Here is a 20,945-nt window from a genome sequence, read left to right on the forward strand (position 1 = left end):
GTTGCCTATAGCAACCAATCAGATTCTAGCTATCATTTATTTAGTACATTCTACAAAATTATATTTAAAGTCTAAATGGTTGTTATTGGCAACATCTCCACTTTTTTAAAAACACAGTTTAGTAAATATACCCCTAAGTGTGGCTATATACTGTCGCTAGTGACACCACATGTGAAATGCGGTACACACTGTGTTTGCAATGCATTTCGTAATGCATATTAAAGTACAAGTAATAACACTTATACACTGCATTGCATTTATGTACAATATGCATTTTGCTGCTTTACATTTTATCTTAATTTGCGTTTTTTAAAATGATATATATGAATATTTCGAATGTGCTGACATTATATACATGTTAATGATATGTAAATAATTGTTCAAGTCAAGCGTATGTGAAGAAAAGTGTAAATGCTTCCTAACCTCATCTTACAACCGAATTTCCGCAGCGTTAAAACTATTACCGTTATTAACCCGGCTCAGGGAGCTGCAAGCAAAAAGCCAGCGTTGAAACTACCGTAATAACGGTAATAAAGCGCATTATTACCACAATAACGGTAATAAAGCGCATTATTACCGTAACGGTAATAATGTTCAGGCCGCGTTACTTTCACCCGTAACGCGGGCAATTAAATTCCCCATGATTTTTTTTTCGCAACTGTTTACATGAACTAACTTACTCATCTGAAATATAAGATTTGAATGCTGTTGTTTAGATAGCCTAAAGCTGCTGATTAAAATGGAGTAAAGAGTTGTTTGTTCCTTGTGATAGGGCAGGGGATGGGTGCAGGGCCGGATTAAGGGAATGGAGGCCCCTGGGCTAAGGGGGCCTCCATTCCCCCTTGAGGGCCCCCCCGTGATCCGAGCCGCCCCCTCCGGTGATCCAAGCCGCCCCCAAAGCACTTACCTCTTTCTCCTGGCATTGCAGTCCTTCCCCGACGCGCTGTACACTCTTTACTGAGGAGATCTCGTGAGAGTGAGACTCACGAGATCTCCTCAGTAAGGCGACTACAGCGCGCTGGGGAAGGACAGCAGTGAAAGTGCTCAGCAGCATTGATCGCGCCGGGGGCGCCCCTGCCCCCGACCGATCAATAATGCTGCTGAGCACTTTCAAGGGTCCCCTGGATGCCCTGAGGCCCCTGGGCTGTAGGGTTAATCTGGCCCTGGATGGGTGTTAGGTTAGGTGCTCACTCTAATATGAAGGAACCAGAGGAAACTTGTATGTAAATGTCATCGCATATAAATGAATGACAGTTGTAAAACTCAGTGCTTAAGTGAAAATTACAGCACCACATAAAACTACACTCATTTGTTAAGATTTGTCTCTTATTTATAATCATAGTAATAATTTAAAAAAATCATCATTTTCTTAATAAAAACCTCACTGATTGTATAGTAATGTGTGCCAGTACTGGAATAAGTATCTGGAGCAATCAAGATTGAAACACAATTGTTCTTCTTGCTGAAATAGTCATTGCCACGTCGATGTGTGAGCAGCACATCTTAACAATTGGAATAGGAGTACTCAGCTTTGTGGAAAATATGATTCACTGTATCAATTGTTTGAATCAAAGCATTTAAATTACATGTATTTATAACAGAAATCTGATGTGTTCCTATAATAATAATACTAATAATAATAGATGTTTGAAATAAAAAAATGTTTTCTTTTTTCGTGTGCAAAAGCCTATATGGGCAATTACTACCATCCCAGCTGTTTATATCACACTAGAGTCTAAGGCTGCAGAATGAGCATCATAGAAGATGTAATTGCAGCCAGGGGCATAAAAATGGCCACAGCAGTCCATGCGGATGCTACGGGGTCTGGAGGTGCAAAGGGCTGAGAATAAGGGCCCCTAAGTCTAGAGGCATATGGGCACATTGTGTGCCTATATACATTATCATAGGGAACGTTTATGCTGTTTTCCAGCACATGAAAAGCACTATAAGTGCTATATTCCTGACACACAAGCACTGCTTTGCTCTTTGAGTGCTGCAGAAATGAACATATCAGTGTTCTTGTTTCAGGACTGTGCTGCTTACACTGCCTGCTATGTGCAGAATCTCAGTATATAATGGCTAACAAACACGACTGCACAAGGTGCCCATATGCTGTTACCCTACTTATTAGTGTGTACATCTGCTCACAGCTGCTGTGAGCATTCTCAGGACATTTTTTCCATTATCTCAAGTGCTTCTGGAATAGCTGACTTTTTGTGACTTTAATAGATGTTTTTTCTGAATGTAAAGTGATGGTGAAGTAGGGGTAATACTTACACCCCTTAGATCAACTGCATTTCCCACTGATGGTCTTTCATAGTGATATCACAAATTTTCATGCTTCCTTTATCTGATAATATGTGAATTAACTACAGTGCAACATCTCTACTTATATATTAAAGCAATAGTTGCTTACTCTCTTGGAATGTCTGGGAGATCCTTGAATTAGGGGAGACCTCGTTGTCTCTAGAGAGAGCAAGCAATTCTCCCAGAGTGCAATTATCTGCTATGAGCTTGGCAGGGTCATGATGCCAATCACATTACCCACCCTAATACTATTTGTTATTTAGTACAATGAGCCTCAGAAGCTCAGCAGTAGCCTGGATTCCATGCTTTTGGAAAGGGAGAAAAAATGGGCCTCCCCAAAACTACCATGGGGCCAGGGTCTGTGTAGCATACTGGGCAGGCTCAGTTGCAATACTTACAGTGTTGCTGGGGAAATACATGCACTGCGCTGTTTCTATCTGTGCTAAGCTCCTTCAGTCAGGGCTCAGCATGTCTCACATGACAGAGACTGAGTAAGTATTAGCGATGAACTGAGGTAAGTGATCCTGAAAAGGAGTACTCATCCACAGAACAGTGGGTTAAAAACTGGTGATTGCAGAATTTATAATGATTAAACTCACCAAGTCAAGACTGCTCCATAGCAATTACAGGTAAGCAATATGACACCCAAATCTGTTTATAAAGCAATTATGTCTAAATAAGTATCTGATGTTTTGCAATTATTAAATATTGTGTTTGACATATGAGTCTGGTTACGTTCAGAAAAAAGCTGTGCTGCTCATAGTCACCAGTCAGAATATAATTTTTACAGTACAGTTTATAAAATGAAAACAAATATTTTATTGGTTGCCAACTCTCCTGGAATGTCCGGGAAACTCCCGAAATTCGGGTCGGTCTCACGGACTCCCGGGAGAGCAGGCAAGTCTCCCGCAACCTTGACCTGCCTAGCCTAAATTACGCGATTTGCAGTGAATCGCATCATTTTGGCCCCGCCCCCACAACAAAACGTTATTTACGTTGCGGGGGCGGGGACAAAATGACGCGTTTGGACCCATCCGCCCTCTAGTCATGCCCTTCTCCCGGAAGACTCTTGACATGGTTACCATGTGATATTGTCAGATTTGCATTGTGTAGTTTGTAACACAAAAAATACACCTCCTAACAGGCATATGTGCGTGTTTCTGCAGGTCTTCATGAGCCACATTTGCTACACTAGGCCAATGTTAGAATGTCCCTTCCCTCTATTATCCCACCTCTCTAGGTGCAAGTGGGTGTAAGTGTCAGAATCATAGTCCGCATAGGCACATATGTGTGCACCCAATTTCTGGGCCTGCACAGAACAATTTCAGACAAGATGTGCTACACAAACTGTATACGTCCACTCTGCATCAGGACTGATTACTGAGATTTGGGATAATGTGTATCCCTTTTGTAGGTTAGAGGGCGGGCCATGCGGCCCCTGAAGTATGTCTGGTTGGACACCACTGGAGGACCTGATAGAGAGGAGTATAGGCCATAAGCCATATCTTCCAGTAGGTCGGTGGCCTTAAGGGGCCACACGGAGGCCTCCTGATGTGCTTTATTTTTTCAGATTTTTTTCAGTGAAGGGGTGAGGTTTATAGCTGTTGGATAAAGTACATTTATTATTTTAAAAAATCGTTGGGTGCCACCTTAATTCCTTCCCTTGCAGGGGCTGTGCAGCCTATTCCCGTTCCTCGCGCTATGGCCTCGCTGTGCATCAGCAACAAAGAGAAGGAAATAGGAACAGCAATAGGTGAGTGGGATTAGGAAGACAAATGAGTATAATTGATGTAAATTAAGCTGGGTACACGCTACAGAAAATTATAGCAGATGCGATTTATGTAATGATTTTACCAACGGCTTAAAGTCCTGATGAGTGTGCAGATTTATGTGCACACCTACACAATTTACCATAAAATCTGTGCATCTTCATCTGCCCTAACCATCTGCTGAAAAAGATCATGACTCTGCACACTCTATAGAGATTTGACTACACTGCTGGTCGTGAGTGCATACACATAGCAGAATTTGACTGACATTGTTCCATCACTAAAAAAGATCTTTAGTCATTTTTTATAAAATCAAACAATACAATGTGTTTTGGTAGGATATAGCATGATCGTGGGAGCGTACACACTACTGCGATATCAGACCTAACAGGCTGACGTAACAGTGATTGTTACAATTATTTGCCCTTCTGGCAAATGTCAGAAGGGCCGATGGCTAGATGGGCCGGTCCGCATGCCTGCCGAGCAGCCGCACACTGCTCGTAGGACGGAGAGTCAGTGACTGCCGCCTCTGCAAGTAATCACCTAGGACGGCACCACGTGACAGGTGCCGTCCCATGTGATTACTTGCATAGGCGGCAGTCACTGACTCTCCGTTCGCTGACCAGCGCGCAGGAAGGAGGTGCTGCTGCTCGGAATGGGATGTAATAAGGAAAGTGTCTGTGTGTCTAATAGTGTGTCTGGTATGGCTAATAGTGTTTCTGTGTGTCTAATAGGTGTCTGGTATGGCTAATAGTGTGCAGGGCCATCTTTTCCATTGGGCACGATTGGCCGCTGCCCAGGGGCCCCACGGGCAAGGGGGCCCCAATGGCACGGCTCTTAATGAGAATAAATAATCCTGCAAAAGAAAAAAACCTGCAAAGAAAAACCTACAAGGGTCACTGAGCAAGTACATCTATCTATCTCTATCTCTATATATCTATATCTATATCTGTATCTGTATACATCTATCTATCTCTATCTCTATATATCTATATCTGTATCTGTATACATCTATATATCTATATCTAGGGGCCCCGATGCACTGCTTTGCCCGGGGGCCCATAATGTTGTTAAGATGGCCCTGATAGTGTGTCTGTGTGGCTAATAGTATTGTGTCTGTTTGGCTAATAGTGTGTCTGTGTAGCCACCATGTTGCTAAAGTGTTTGTGTGTTTGGTCATGTTCATATAGTGTGTGAGTGTGTGCGCGCGCACAGTATTTTAAATGTAGCATGTGTGTGTGTGTGTGTGTGTGCGCGCAGTATTTTAATATAATATGTGAGGGAAGGGAGGATCTTATTATATTGTGGGAGGTAGGCTATTTAATGGTGGAGTGTAGGTGGGGGCTAATTATTTAAGATGAGGTGAAGGAACCTTTAATTTAATGCTGGGGTGGTTTAGGGCTATCAGTTGAATATGGGTCTGATTTTGGGGAGGAGGGCTATTTATTAAATGTGAATATGAATTATTTATTGCCGGGGATGGTTGTGGAAAATGGCTATATTTATTAAACTTTAATGCTATTTAATTTATTGCTGTGACTGTTTGGAGGAAGGGAAATATGTTTTGAGTAAATGGGTATACTGTTAATTTAATGTTGGGACTGGTTGGAGGGAAATAGGTCTACTTGTTAAATGTGAATATTATTATTGTGGGGACTGGAGGGAGGCCTAATTATAAAACATGAGTGCTATTGTTTTAACACCGGGGCTGGTTGGAGTTTTCTAAATCTCATGTACCCATTTTTTTTTTCAAAATAGGGCATCCAATATTTCAGGATCAAGACAAGAATGAACTGAGCTAAAGAAACCAGCTGCTACAAGTGGTGAAAGTGACCAAGACAGGTAGGAGAGAGCAGGACAATCTGCCAACTATCATGAATCTGGTGGGGCAGTCCTGAATTTGGGTGACTGTCTCACTTAGTCAGGATTTGGTCTAACTGCAAGGACAGTTGGGAGGTATGTCCCGCTTCACAACGTACTGCTTGTGAAGGCAAAGCTGTGTGCTTCTAACAGTAGTGCCTGTGTATTTGTCTAAGATGATAACCATGTTACATAATAGGGGCCCTGATGTCTTAAATACCCTGAGCCTTAATCCAGCTCTGGTTAGGGGAAGGGAACTGATAGCTGCTCCCAGTTCCCGGACAGGAGACAGACTGCAGAGCAAGCTGAGGAGCTCTAAGTATCACAAGATTTGGTAATCTCGTGAGACAAAGAGCTTCCCTGCTCAATATACAGGAAGTTCCCACCCTTATGGATGTCAGCAGCACCAGAAGCATAGATAAGTACAATGTGCTTGGGGTGTCATAATGTGCCTGGGGGAATGGCGTGATGTGGCTGGGAGGGCGTGATAAATATAATGTTTTATTATAATGTATGTATCAATGCCCCATGTTGGCCACACCCACAACACAATGTGGTCACGCCCCTTTTCGACACCGCCACTGCGCGGTGGCACATGGTTTCTTTTTTGCTGGAACTGAGGTGGGCCTGTGTACTTTAAATGCCAGGGCTGATTTTTAGTCCCAGTCCGGTGCTGTTCTCTGTCCATAGATTGCAAGCTTGCAAGCAGGGTTCTCTTACCACTCTGTCTGCATGTATTACCCAATATTGTTTTATTATTCTTTGTTCCCAATTGTAAAGCACTACGGAATTTGCAGGTACTATATAAATAGATGTTGATTATGATGATGATGCATTGTATCGCAATCTCAAGAAGGCTCTCTGTATTGTATAGCAGACACTAGGATGCTCTCTGTATTGTATAGCAGACACTAGAATGCTCTCTGTATTGTATAGCAGACACTAGGATGCTCTCTGTATTGTATAGCAGACACTAGGATGCTCTCTGTATTGTAGAGCAGACACTAGGATGCTCTCTGTATTGTATAGCAGACACTAGGATGCTCTCTGTATTGTATAGCAGACACTAGGATGCTCTCTGTATTGTTTAGCAGACACTAGGATGCTCTCTGTATTGTTTAGCAGACACTAGGATGCTCTCTGTATTGTATAGCAGACACTAGGATGCTCTCTGTATTGTATAGCAGACACTAGGATGCTCTCTGTATTGTATAGCAGACACTAGGATGCTCTCTGTATTGTATAGCAGACACTAGGATGCTCTCTGTATTTTATAGTAGACACTAGGATGCTCTCAGTATTATATGGCAGCCATAAGAAAGGGGGCTGAGGAGCGGGGTGTGGTTGGTGGTGAGCAGAGTTGGAGGTGGACAGGGGGAGGGAGATGATAGCTGTCATAATGTGCCTGAGGAGGGTTTGTCATAATGGGCCTGATTCATTAAGGAAAGAAAGGCAAAAAAATGTGTACATTTTCTCCTGGACAAGCCATGTCCAGGAGGGGTGTAAATTAGTTTATAATTTTGCACATAAGTTAAATACTTGCTGTTTTCTTATGTAGCACACATAATGAAAGCTTTATTTTTACACTGAAATTTAGGCAGTATCTAGGCCATGTCCTACCCCAACTATAAATCTGCCATCACATTTTAAATTTACCTCCCCCTCCAATGCCACATGGTTTTGCCAAGGTGCGAAGTTACTCATTTTTTTTCTTAGCTTTCCTAATTGAATCAGACCCATTGTGTCTGGGAAGAGGGTGTCATAATTTATCAGAGGGTGTCATAATGTATCTGGGGCGTGTCATAATGTGTCTGGGGAGGGTGGTGCCATAATATGTCTCTCTGTCCAAAGAGGCCCAGCCACGCCCCATGTTGGCCATGCCTTGATCATGATGAGGCCACGCCCTCTTCAGCAGAATCACACAACCCTTTTCCTCCTCATCTGTGGAGGGGAGCCCCTGAAATTTACCTTATCAGAGCCCACAAATTCATCTTGGCGGCGCTGGCTTGCTCACCATGGATGTGATTAGAGCTAATAGGGGGGCAATTCAATTCCCTCTGAAGTAGCGCAGCGTTAAACCTATTACCGTTATTATGGTAAATTTAACCCGGCTTTCAAAAAGTTGAGTTAAAAGCAAAAAGTCAGCGTTGAAACTACCGTAATAATGGTATTTAAGCGCACTATTATCGTAATAGCGGTAATAGTGCGCAGGCCGCATTACCTTTTACAGTAACGCGGCCAATTGAATCCCCCCCTGTGTGCCGCCTATATGAGGCCACAAAGTTTCCCTGAAATTATATCACAGGGATTCAATGGTTACAGTCCATAAGACTTAAACAATTTAATTTAATTAATTGAATCACACAGTCTGAGACTAAAAACTAGTGTAGGCCTTTCGCAACCTCAGCCTGACTGAGAGCTGTAATTATGAGCTCCCTCAAAGTGGGTGATGCTTTTGCTTATACATTAAAAATAACTGTTGTTTGATATGACATGAAAGAAACAATTTGCTACAGTCACTCAGTGATTAAGGACAGCCAGAAATAAGTCTGCACATAGCAGCAAACTGTGATTGACATCTAATGAACTTTCTGATTAATCAACGTTGTTCTAACATGTAAGGAAAGGAAGTATTATACAGTGTACCATATTCTACAATATTTAAACATTTATATATATATATATATATATATATATATATATATATATATATATATATATATATGTTGTGATTTAGTTACACTTTAAGATTTTGCCTGTATTAAACTGAATCTTCAAAAATAGAAATATTGATATCTGCATCCTATCATCATCATCACCATTTATTTATATAGCACCACTATTTCCGCAGCGCTGTACAGATCTCACACACATCAGTCCCTGCCCCCATTGGGGCTGACAGTCTAAATTCCCTAATATACACACACAGACAGAGAGAGATTAAGGTCAATTTGTTAGCAGCCAATTAACCTACCAGTATGTTTTTGGAGTGTGGGAGGAAACCAGAGCAAACCCACACAAACACGGGGAGAACATACAAACTCCACACAGATAAGGCCATGGTTGGGAATTGAACTCATGACCCCAGTGCTGTAAGGCAGAAGTGCTAACCACTTAGCCACCTTGCTTCCCTATAAGAAGGTAAAGTGTAGGCTATAACACTACACAACAATACATATAATGTTGTTTTTTTCCTGTAATGAAATACATTCTACAATGACATTATATGTAATTTAACACTGATAAATAATGTTTTTTTTTCTGTTTGCAAACAAAATAAATAAAAATGCAAATAAAAAGTTGTGAAATCTCATCACTCTACGTTCAAGTGCCAAACATACCATGAAGGAACTCTGTGTCATACTAACATGAAATCTGTGCCATACTAACAATGAAACATGTTTGTCTCAGTAAGAAGTATGGGCCAAAACATGTTATATCCTCCCCACATTGTGCTCTAATCATAGACCCTATTAAACATGAAAGCTTTAAAGTGCTATAGCTATTATTACTGTCAGATTTATTTTGCCACTGAACCTTAACAGATGTATAGAAAACATAGCTTCGTGTTTAAATGACAAAGAAAATGATAAAGAAAGCATAAAACGTGTTTGTCTTTTCTCGCTGTAATAATAAAATACTATTCAATAAACTTGCTCATGCTGCCAATGACTTTTTACTTGGCAGTCGGGAGATGTGGAATTTAACATCACAACTGCAGAGTGGGAAGCTGACAGTACAGAATCCACAGCCCATTGTCCTAGGCACAGGCATGTTCACTTATTTAGCAAATATTTTCAATCAATGTCACACTTGTGTAAGAGTTCATTTGGAAAGAATGTATCTAATAAGGAAGACAATCTGGATTGCAGTTAATATTTGCCTGTGAAATTAGAAGAGCAATTTCAGATGTATCAAGTCTCTGTTAAATCACAGCATGGGAGCCTGAGTGTTAATTCTAGTTATACCTCCAATCCTACATCTCTATGTAATATTTGTTCCTCACTTTATATCAATGTTACCAGTAGTGTGTTGTGACCTTTACTCACATATGTGTTCCTGAAATGTGCTACGTTCCCATTTTACTATTAGTCTTAGGGAATGCTTTCAAGGTGTCGGTATAAGGCAGATTCCATGGACACCCCTGAATAGTTTTGTCTTTCACTGTAGATTTATATGCATTCACTTTCCATGTACTTATAGTGTTTTATTACTTTCAGGCAGAGAAAGTATCTTCATATTTTCCACGCAGCTGCTTTAGAGTTGAATGAAACCATATTACAAACAGTATGTGCTAGTGTCAGTGCAATGCTTTCCATATACAATATTTGGGGGTGATTTGCATAGCTCAGCCTGCTTACTTATATTAATTGTCTTAAGCTCCTTGTCTCTGATCTTTGGAACACTACAGAATAACAAACTCTATGATTTCATTTTTAATAGCATAATTATTATTAGCATAGATTTGTAAGGCGCCACAGTGCTCTGTAGCGCTGTACAGTAGGAAGAATAGGACATACATAAAACAGGGACATATAAGGTAAACAAAATAAATGCAGACATGAAAGCAAAGGGTATTGGGGACATTGATCATTAGAGAGCTTACATTCTAAGTGGGAGCGCTTACCACTGAAACAAGAGGAGCAAAAGTGGCTTTGAGTGGAAATTGGGACGGTTGTGAGGGTGTATTAGTATGAATAGTATTATTGGAAGATAAGCTAAGTTCTAAAAAAGAGATGGGTTTTCATAGAGCATCTAAAGATTTGAAGTATGTGGGAAAGCCTGATTGGGCGTGGTAGGGAATTCCATAAGTGGGGAGCAGCACGGGAGAAGTCTTGTAGGTGGGAGTGAGAGGTGGTTACCAGGGACGAGACAAGGCGCAGGTCAGAGGTAGATCTAAGAGGGCGGGAGGGAGAGTATTTTGATATGAAATTTGAGATGTAAATGTAGATGTAGCATGCAAACTTTTTTCTATAAATAGCATGTAAATGCATCATAACACAACACTGCATATGTTACAAGCTTCTAGTCTTAATAGGGAGCATGGGAAAGAAAATACATAAGGAGAGACTTAATTATTATTACTCAAGCTATCATTCTATTTTATAATGCCTATTCTCTCTCCACATACACATTCTTAATATATAAATTAATTTGGAAATTGTTGTTTCAATAAAAAGTGAGTACTACAATAAAGCATGGTCTATTGATTATTTGCCTTTTTAAACTTACATGACTTTACAATGCACAAAATATCATTACAAGAAAAATTAAGTTCTGCAGGGAAACAAAATGGCTGCACACTTCATGAAGCTGTGCATAACACATTGATTGGTTTCATTTACTAAGCACAGATCATTTTTTTAGGCTAGTGTTGCTTTAAGTGTTTTCTGTTCTTGATTGACCACAGTAATGTAGCCTGTGGGATGTGAACATCCAGTCTGACAACTGAATGATTAGATCTTCACATATTGGGTTTAGATCCAGCCATTCAGTGATCAATGTCAATTTGTATGGCTAGTTTAAGAAAGATTAAGTTTACGGTAGAGGGAGGACATCAGCTAGAAGGCAGAAGAGTCAGGGGTTTTAACTAGATGTGAGAAAGTATAGAGAAAGTATAGAAAGTATAAAGCTGACCATAATCAGCACAAACCTAGTACTGTGATCCAAAATTGATAATTAATTTCCAATAGATATGTAACATCACTGAATCACTGATCCATGGGGCAACAAAAGAATAACTAAAGAGGCTGGGGGCTGATTGGAAACAACCTGCAGCCCCGTCATTAATAGGGTTTGGCATATCCACCCCTATCTATATATATATATATATATATATATATATATATATATATATATATATATATATATATATATATTTATGTTTTTATATATATATATATATATATATATATATATATATATATATATATATATATATATTCATATCTATATATATCTATATATATAGATATAAATATATATATATCTGTCTATCTATGTATATATATATATATATATATATATATATATATATATATATATACTGCCATTTTATTGTGCTCCTCCACTAATTCAGTACCCTTTAGAGTACAGAGTGTGTAGTGGGAATAACAATGCCTTCCTTTATAGTGTGGTCATTTGGGAGTGACACTGAACTTTTGGTACTTGGCAACGAACTGATGTCAAAGGAAATGTTTCAAAAATACAAACGAAGAGAATAAACCTGAGCTTTCACCTGGAATATTCCTTGGTTGACTTTCCAAGTTCAAGCACAGACAGGAACTACAGGCACATCCTTCACAAGTTTTTATATGTGAACTGGTTTTACTATGTGTCCAACCCTCTGGAAAGGAAACAATGGACCAAGTAGAAAACATGTTTTTAGCCTGACTTAATGACAATGTTATTCTCTCTGTATAGCAACATAAAATTTGTTTCCTTCAATGTACTATAGTTCAAAGATGAGCAGCTTGTGCCCTACCAGCCAAGGACTATGCTGCGACTTAGCACAGCAGCGGGAGCCACAAGCTGCCTAAGCCTGCTGTATTTCCACTTATAGTCTGTGCTGCCCTCCCTCCAAGATGCACAGATGCAGCATATCATTCAGCTGTTAGTATAAACTACTGTATGTCACTGAACTGAACTGTGTGGTGAAAACAAGAATGCTAGATACGGACTTCTTATCGGGATTAGGTAAAAGCCGGAATGCCGGAACAAGTCAGCTTACTACAGCGTCCTCTGTGGAACAACTATTATACACATATTATATTGCATATATATTGTATTGTGTGTATGTGTAAATATATATAAATATATATATATATATAAATATATACAAGTAAACCCGTGCATGATACTCATGCATTCTAGTCAAATCAAGCTACTTAAGGTGTTAAAAAGGTTCTTGTCATGCATTTGGGCCTAGCCCAGGCCTCCTCAGGGGAAGAGCGTTACTTCCCGACGCAAGCGCCCTTTTTTAACGTGGTTTTGTCCACATGTCACCACCTCATCATTTTTCTCCATCACCTCATCCTTCATCTTCATCGCCACATCCTTCATCAAGCTACTTAAGGTGTTAAAAACTCCCCACTGTCACCCCCGGCAACCACCAACCACTCCCAACTGTCACTTCTCCTTCAAGAAATATATAGGTCAGTGTATAACTCTGCCCAGCAGGTGGCGCTGCAGCTTGTTGTTTTTTTTCCCACACACGGCACTAGGCATTTATATAGTAGATATATATATATATATATATATATATATATATATAGGGTTCTGGACACCTTAACCATCAATTCCAGAATGGGTCTGCCAGTACCTTAGCCATCCATTTCGGGTGTCGGAATGAAGGCCTGAGAACATTAAGCATCCATTCCGGTTGCCAGAATGGGGCACTGAGCACCTTACCCATCCATTCTTGATGCGGGAATGGGTCTGCCAGTACCTTAGCCATCCATTCCAGCTGTCGGAATGGAGCTACGAGGACCTTAACCATGCATTCCGGGTGCTGGAATGGGGCTCCGAGGACCTTAGCCATCCATTACGACTGCCAGAATGGAGCTCTGAGGACCTTAGCCATCCATTCCGGGTGCCGGAATGGGTCTGTGAGTATCATAGCTTTTCATTCTGGGAACCAGAATGGGGTTATGAGTACCTTACCCATCCATTCCGGCTGCCAGAATAGGTCTGCCAGTACATTATCCATCCATTCCGGCTGCCGTAATGGAGGTCAGAGTATATTAATCATTCATTCCCACCCAGAATGAATGGCTAAGATACTAAGAGCCCATTCCGGCAGCCGGAATGGATGGCTAGGCTACTTTGAGCCCCATTCCAGCATTTGGAATTGTTCTCTAAGATATTTAGGGCCCAATTCTGGCAGCCGGAATGGATGGCTAGGGTACTTTGAGCCCCATTCCAGAATTTGGAATTGTTCTCTAAGATATTTAGGGCCCAATTCTGGCAGCTGGGATGGATGACTAAGGTACTCAGGCATTCATTCCGGCGCCTGGAATGAATGGTTAAGGTACTCTGAGCCCAATTCCGGCAGCCGGAATGGATGGTTAAGGTCTTCGGAACCTCATTGAATAATTGTCTAAGATACTGAGAGCCCAATTCCGGCATCCGGAATGGATGGCTAAGGTCCTCGGAGCTCCATTCCGGCAGCCGGAATGGATGGCTAAGGTCCTCGGAGCTCCATTCTGGCTGCCGTAATGGATGGCTAAGGTCCTCGGAACTCCATTCCAGCAGACGGAATGAATGGATAATGCACTGAGAGCTCCATTCCGATATACATTCAGGCAGGTAGAATGGATAACTAGAATATATAGCTATGATATACAGAAATATATATATATAGTAAGTGTATGTCTACATATATATATATATATATATATATATATATATATACACACACACACACACATACACACAATATGATATATATGCAATATAATAAGTGTAATAGTTGTTCCACATATTACAGAGAACATTTCTGTGCAGCAGAACAGAATTCACTACAGAGGCAGAGAAAACACAGCAAGCTTCACTCAAGACACCTTGCAGCAGGGGGCGCTACAGGGAGCCAAATCATCCCGGCATTCCGGCAACTCCGGTTTTCACCCACACCCTTTCTTATCATATCCTAAATATAAAAAGCGTGCAATACATGAGCAGCATCATACACCACAATTCATCTATAGTATAGTTATTTATATTTTGGCAAGAAGTTTTCTAAACGTATAAAATACATTTATGTTATTTCCTGTAGATATGCCAGGTACAAAGGATAACTGATGAAAATGTTTCTTGTAAAACGTTCTCACTAACAATCCAGGAAATAACAGGTTACATATCCTCCAGCAGTAGTATAAGACCAGAAGAAAGCATTGCAACTCATTGCCCCCACCCACCCAGAGGTCTGCTCACCTTGACCACATCGTCATTCAGGTGCTTGGGATCCCTGTTAACCAGATCGATCTCTTTGGTATGGACATCATGGATATCTTTCTCATTGTCGTCTGCCATAACTTTGTTGTTTGGTTTGTAGATGTTGCCTTGATCTCTGATGATGGGTGTAGTGTATAGGACACCCTGGGGTGTATTCAGGTGGGAGATGCAGAGTAGAGAAAAGGAAAGAGAAGAGAAACACTTTTAGCAACGTAATACCATAGATGGGTGTAGGCAGAGTTGTCAGTTTCAGCTGAGCAAACTTCTCTAGTTCTGTACAACTAAGGCTTGGTTTATAAGAGGATGCATGCAAAATACCACACCCCTCTGTACCATAGCACTGGCTCTCTCCAGCAGGGGTCATCACATCGGGAAAATTCCTCATTCCTCGGGGATTCCGATCCCCCTCACCCCCTCCCAAAAAGGCAATCCCTGTCACACCCCCAGGCAGGAGACAGCACAAAGTTTCCATGAGAGGACTTGTACCACACCCCAAGACCCTTCCTCTCCCCTGACCTGATTGACTTTCCACACATAGCACAGGGCAGCTCATCATCACAGTGTGTATGTTATTCCACACAAACCTTGAGATTTGTTATACGATTTGTTACATAAGATCTGTAGTGTCTATGATATCACAGCTGTGTTTATTCTGTAGCTAAACCTGCTATCTGCACAAGAATGTGCTTCTCATTCTGCAAGACACTTGCAGATATACTAAAAAGGTATCTGTATCTGCTCCCATTATCCTAGCAAATGGTACAAAGCTACAACTGAAAATGGTTTTAAAATATTGCATTAAGTTGTATCATTATTATTATTATTATTATTATTATTATTATTATTATAATACCCAGTTTTTTAATCATGCCACATCTAATTTTAGCATACAATACCACTCGTGTTTTTCATTTAATTCTCCCCAGGACTTTCTATTCTTTCACTGGACTGGAGTTTAATGCACATAATTGAGCAGTCACTTCTGGATTTGTGCATCCCCTGTTAACTGCAGAGATCATCATTATTGCTTATTTGTAAGGCGCCACAAATCTGCACAGCACAAGACAGTGGGTATTATAAATCATACATAAAGAGATCCCCCAGCCTGGGGGAACCTTGGTAAGCATGTGCAGTCATCTTCAGCTTACAGAGAAAGCAGAAGTACAGGCTCTGGGACAGACAGTACGGGGGTTTCTTTGTGAAATTAATGAATTGTTGCTGTGGAATTATGTCACATCTGCCGACTGATCCATCCGTATAACAGTATTTACAGATCTAATAAATTACTGCTGTTTTACCATTGACACTCCATGAGTGTCTTCTGTCTCTATTTCTCTCTCATAGTTTTTTAGTGTCCACATTTGTCATTACACTGTGTGCCCGACTGTAAACTATATAAACATCAGATGTATATAAACTTTACCAAAAAAAATACGTTTTTTAACCAACCAATATTTAAATCCACAATCACTTCTTTTGTGAATTTGCCATAACTAATACCAAATTTAACTTAAATAGGTTTATTCATTTTTGGACATATTAAAATGACTTAGACTTATTTACCTATAATTATTTTCAAAATGTGCAACTTGCAGATAGGGATAACCCCTTATAAGATTTCCTTTGTCACTTTGCCTGTAGCAATCTTACAAAATGACAATAGACATTTATGATGCTTGAAGAGTGAAATGCTCAGCCCCTGCCAGTGTAAATGAAAGTGGGACTGTAACGCTGCAAATCCTTCAGATGCATTCTTCTAGCAGTATAAAACAGTCTCATACTTTCCGATGTTATTACATCACTGCAGGACTGCATACTAGGATCCCTGAAGATTCACCATTCCGCTCTGCTCTGGGTGCTCCCTGCTGGCCCAGCTCAGATGGCATTAGGTATAGCCATACTTGCCAACTCTCCCGGAATGTCCGGGAGACTCCAGCATTTTGCGAGAGTCTCATGGACTCCCGGGAGAGTGTGCAATCTCCCGCATCTGGCAGAATTCTGTTTGGCCACGCCCCTGCTGTGAAATGACGCATTTGCGTCATTACATCATGGGGCAGGGCCAAAATGACACGAATTTTGGAGCCCCCCCTTCCCCATCACACCCACCTTCCCCGGCAGGCTCCCGGAAGAAAAATTCAGCAAGTTGGCAAGTATGGGTATAGCATGGGGATGTTTCCCTACTAGACCTTTACTTGAAGCCCTGCACAGTAAGTAGTAGGCAATTTGGCACACACATAGTTGGATAGCATGCATATGTTAAAACAAACTGTCTGCCCTTGTACATAAATGTCAATGAGGTACTCCCATTTTTTACAGTATTGTCCCAGTCGGCTTACTGTGACAAAAATGGGCAGAACATATATTGTATTGTGGTATTAAAAAGCAAATAAACATACCATAACCATAACCATTTGTTTGCCTGTCAGTTTTGAATAAATATGAACTTGTACAGCCGTCGGAATAAGTGAAACTAGTGAGATTTGCACTGAATATGCAAAAAAATGAGGATTTTATATGCAGTTGATCAATATTGAAAAGAGGGACATTTGCAGAAATAAAATACCTGGGGACAGATCTTGAGCCTGTGCACTAATATATTAACAGATAATACTGACTAAAATACCACCTGTTCTCATTACACTTTGGGGCCTATTTATGAAGCCCTAAGTAATGCTGAAACTGCTATTTGCGCATGGTTTAGGCATGTTTAAGTAAAATCTTCATTTAATAGCTAGTGTGTATAGTTCTAAGTGTATAGTTACAAGTGTAAAAAAAAATGAAATAGCATAATTCAGAGTTATACTGGAGTTAAACAGGAGAAGAACATTCTGCCTATTATCACAGCTACACAAGGACAACAGTCAGTATTCACCAGAAACTCCATATTCTGCTCCTGATGTTTCCATCTCTCCCCTGGCTACAAGCTTCACACCACAAGAAGAGTGTTTTGGACTTTGGTCTTATTTTCTACCCAGCTCATGAAAGTTTGTTATGTCTGTCAGTTTATTTTCCCTGCAAAATCCCCTCTGTTTAATCAGCCTACTCTACTACTTGCTCAGCCACTCCCTACCCATGCTACAGCTATTCAAGTACTCATCACTGTGCTTTCAATTCTACTCAAGGCTTTGCCTGCCATCACAAGTAGAAAGAAATTAAACTGAGTTTGAACCACTCTCCTCTCTCATGACTCTGCAAGAACTGAGCTACTCCATCACCTGCTCTTTATTACTCTCCATTGAATACTTCCACCCACTTCCCCACATGACTCCCCACATCATTAGTCTATGCTTTTCAGACATCCAGGACTAAACTACATCTACCGCAGCCTCACTCTGTACTACTTCCCTGATTGCACAGGATATTGCAACTAGATAATTCTTTTAATTTCCTAATGTTTTGCTATTTTACTCATAAATCCCATTGGTTGACAAATAATTTTTCTTTCTCTCCTTTCATGGCATTAACACTCATGCACTCTTTTCCTATTTAAATTCAATAACTTTAACAGCCTCACCCTGTCGCCAGAAACTAAAAGGACACACACCTTACAATCATCTTTCCTACCTTTCTTCCTCCCTGCTTCTATTAGCTGGTGATATATTACCTAATCCAGGTCCCCCTTACTTCTCCCACACACATCTATCTGAACGTTACAGAAATCCAGCAAACCTCAAACGCATCACCTGCCTTCCCTCTCTAAAGTCCTTTAAATGTGCCCTTTGGAATGCACGCTCTGTTTGTAACAAACTTACCTCCATACATGACCTCTTCCTCTTTAACAAACTCAACCCTATGGCAATAACAGAAACATGGCTCACGCAATCAGACACTGCCTCACCTGCAACCCTTTCACATGATGGTCTCATCCCACACCCCCAGACCTGGAGGCAGACAAGGAGGTGGGGTTGGACTATTTCTCTCTGACCGTTCACAGTTCTACCAAATGTCCCATCACTCATGTTAACATCTTTTAATGTACATACTGTTAGGATTTTTTACCCATTCTCTATGTGTGTTGCTGTCATCTATCGTTCTCCTGGACCACACCAACAATTTCTTGAACATTTCTCTGCATGACTTCCTCACTTCTTATCCTCTGACATCCCCACCATCAACATGGGTGATTTCAACATCCCTATTGCTAATCCACGTTCCAATACTGCTTCCAAACTACTCTCTCTAACATCCTCACTTGACCTCTCCTCTAACTAAAATCTGTAATCTTTCTCTCTCTACTGGAATTTTTCCATCACTATTGAAGCATGCAGTGATTACTCCTATTTTGAAAAAACAAAATTCTGACCCAAGCTCTCTCAAATTACCGCCCATTCTCTCAGCTCCCATGCCCCTCCAAGCTTCTCGAGAGAATTGCCTACACTCGCCTCACACACTTTCTTACAGCAAACAACCTACTGGATTCTCTTCAGTCAGGTTTTCGCTCTCAACACTCCACAGAGACTGCACTGACCAAGGTTGTCAATGATTTGATCACAGCAAAAACTGAAGGCCATTACTCTCTTCTAATTCTCCTGGATCTCTCTGCTGCATTTGAGACTGTTGACCACTCTCTCCTCATACAAGTGCTACAATCCATAGGTCTTGAAGGCACTGTCCTATCCTGGTTCTCATCCTACCTAACTAATCGCTCTTACAGTGTTAATTTCTCTGGATCCACCTCTGCTCCACTTCCTTTATCAGTTGGAGTAACACAAGGCTCAGTCCTAGGTCCTCTGCTATTCTCTACACCGCTTCTCTTGGAAAAGTAATAAGCTCCTTTGGATTTCAGTATCATCTCTATGCGGATGATACACAAATGTATTTATCCTCTCATGATCTCTCACCATCTATGTTGTCTCGTGTTACAGACTGTCTTTCTGCCATTTCATCTTGGATGTCTTCTCACCAACTCAAACTCAATCTTTCAAAAACTGAATTAATAATATTCCCACCCAAAAACAGAAGCTTCCTGCCTGACATTTCTATTTCTGTTTATAACATGACCATAAATCCCACCCCGCAAGCTCGCTGCCTAGGTGTAATCCTTGACTCACAGCTATCGTTTATTCCCCACATCGACTCTATATCTAAATCATGTTACATACATCATAAGAACATTTCCAGAATACGTACATATCTCACACAAGACACTGCAAAAACCTTAATTCATTCACTCATCATCTCCCACATCGACTATTGCAATTTCATCCTTATTGGTCTTCCTAAAATCAGACTTGAACCCCTACAATCTATTTTGCATGCAGAGGCTAGATTGATTTTCCTTGCAAACCATTCTTCCTCTGCTGAGCCACTCTGTCAGTCTCTACATTGGTTGCCTGTGTTTCAACAAATCCAATATAAAATTCTTCTACTAACATACAAGGCCATCAACAAAATTGCACCGACATACATCTCCTCACTTGTCTCAAAATATCTTCCATCTCGATGCCTCAGCTCTGCACAAGATCTGCGTCTCTCTTTCACTCTCATCACATCCTCCCATTCCCGGTTACAGGACTTTTTTCGGGATGCACCGACTTAGTGAAATTTCCTCCCTTGCACAGTAAGACTTTCCTCCAGTCTTTAAACCTTCAACGTTCTTTGAAAACCCACCTCTTCAGACAAGCTTATGATATTCCTCAACCAGCATCTTAATCTCCATAGGTTACCCTATTACCACCCTCTACACAGCTAACACAAGACAACAACCCGCTGACCAACATTGCTGTGTGACTGATCATAGGGCCCACTCAATACTTTTTACCTTTGAATTCTAGCTGGTCCAATGTGCAATATGATGTAGCACATGCCCTTGTGTTGCAAACTCCCATTGTGCTATAGATTGTAAACTTGCGAGCAGGGCCCTCTTACCTCTCTTTCTGAATGTATTACCCAGTATTGTTGTATTAATGTTTGTTCCCAATTGTAAAGCACTACGGAATTTACTGGCGCTGTATTAATAAATGTTGATGATGATGACGATGATTTAAGAAAAGCATCTTCTGCATTATTCAAACTACCGCATTAAACGCAGTCCCCATAATAGTAAATGGGGATTGC

General features: G+C 40.7%; 1 protein-coding gene across 1 annotated transcript in view; it reads right to left on the minus strand.

Annotated features, from left to right (window-relative positions):
• The window catches only part of CAV1 (caveolin 1), a 38,046-nt gene that overhangs the window by 11,104 nt on the left and 5,997 nt on the right, over window positions 1-20,945 (minus strand). The window contains exon 2 of the mRNA XM_075208985.1: window positions 14,868-15,032. Within this exon, the coding sequence (XP_075065086.1) occupies window positions 14,868-15,032 (165 nt within the window). The remainder of the gene's footprint in view (window positions 1-14,867; window positions 15,033-20,945) is intronic.

This window comes from Mixophyes fleayi, chromosome 4 (genome assembly GCF_038048845.1).
Source record: "Mixophyes fleayi isolate aMixFle1 chromosome 4, aMixFle1.hap1, whole genome shotgun sequence".
In the NCBI taxonomy this organism is placed as follows: Eukaryota; Metazoa; Chordata; class Amphibia; order Anura; family Limnodynastidae; genus Mixophyes; species Mixophyes fleayi.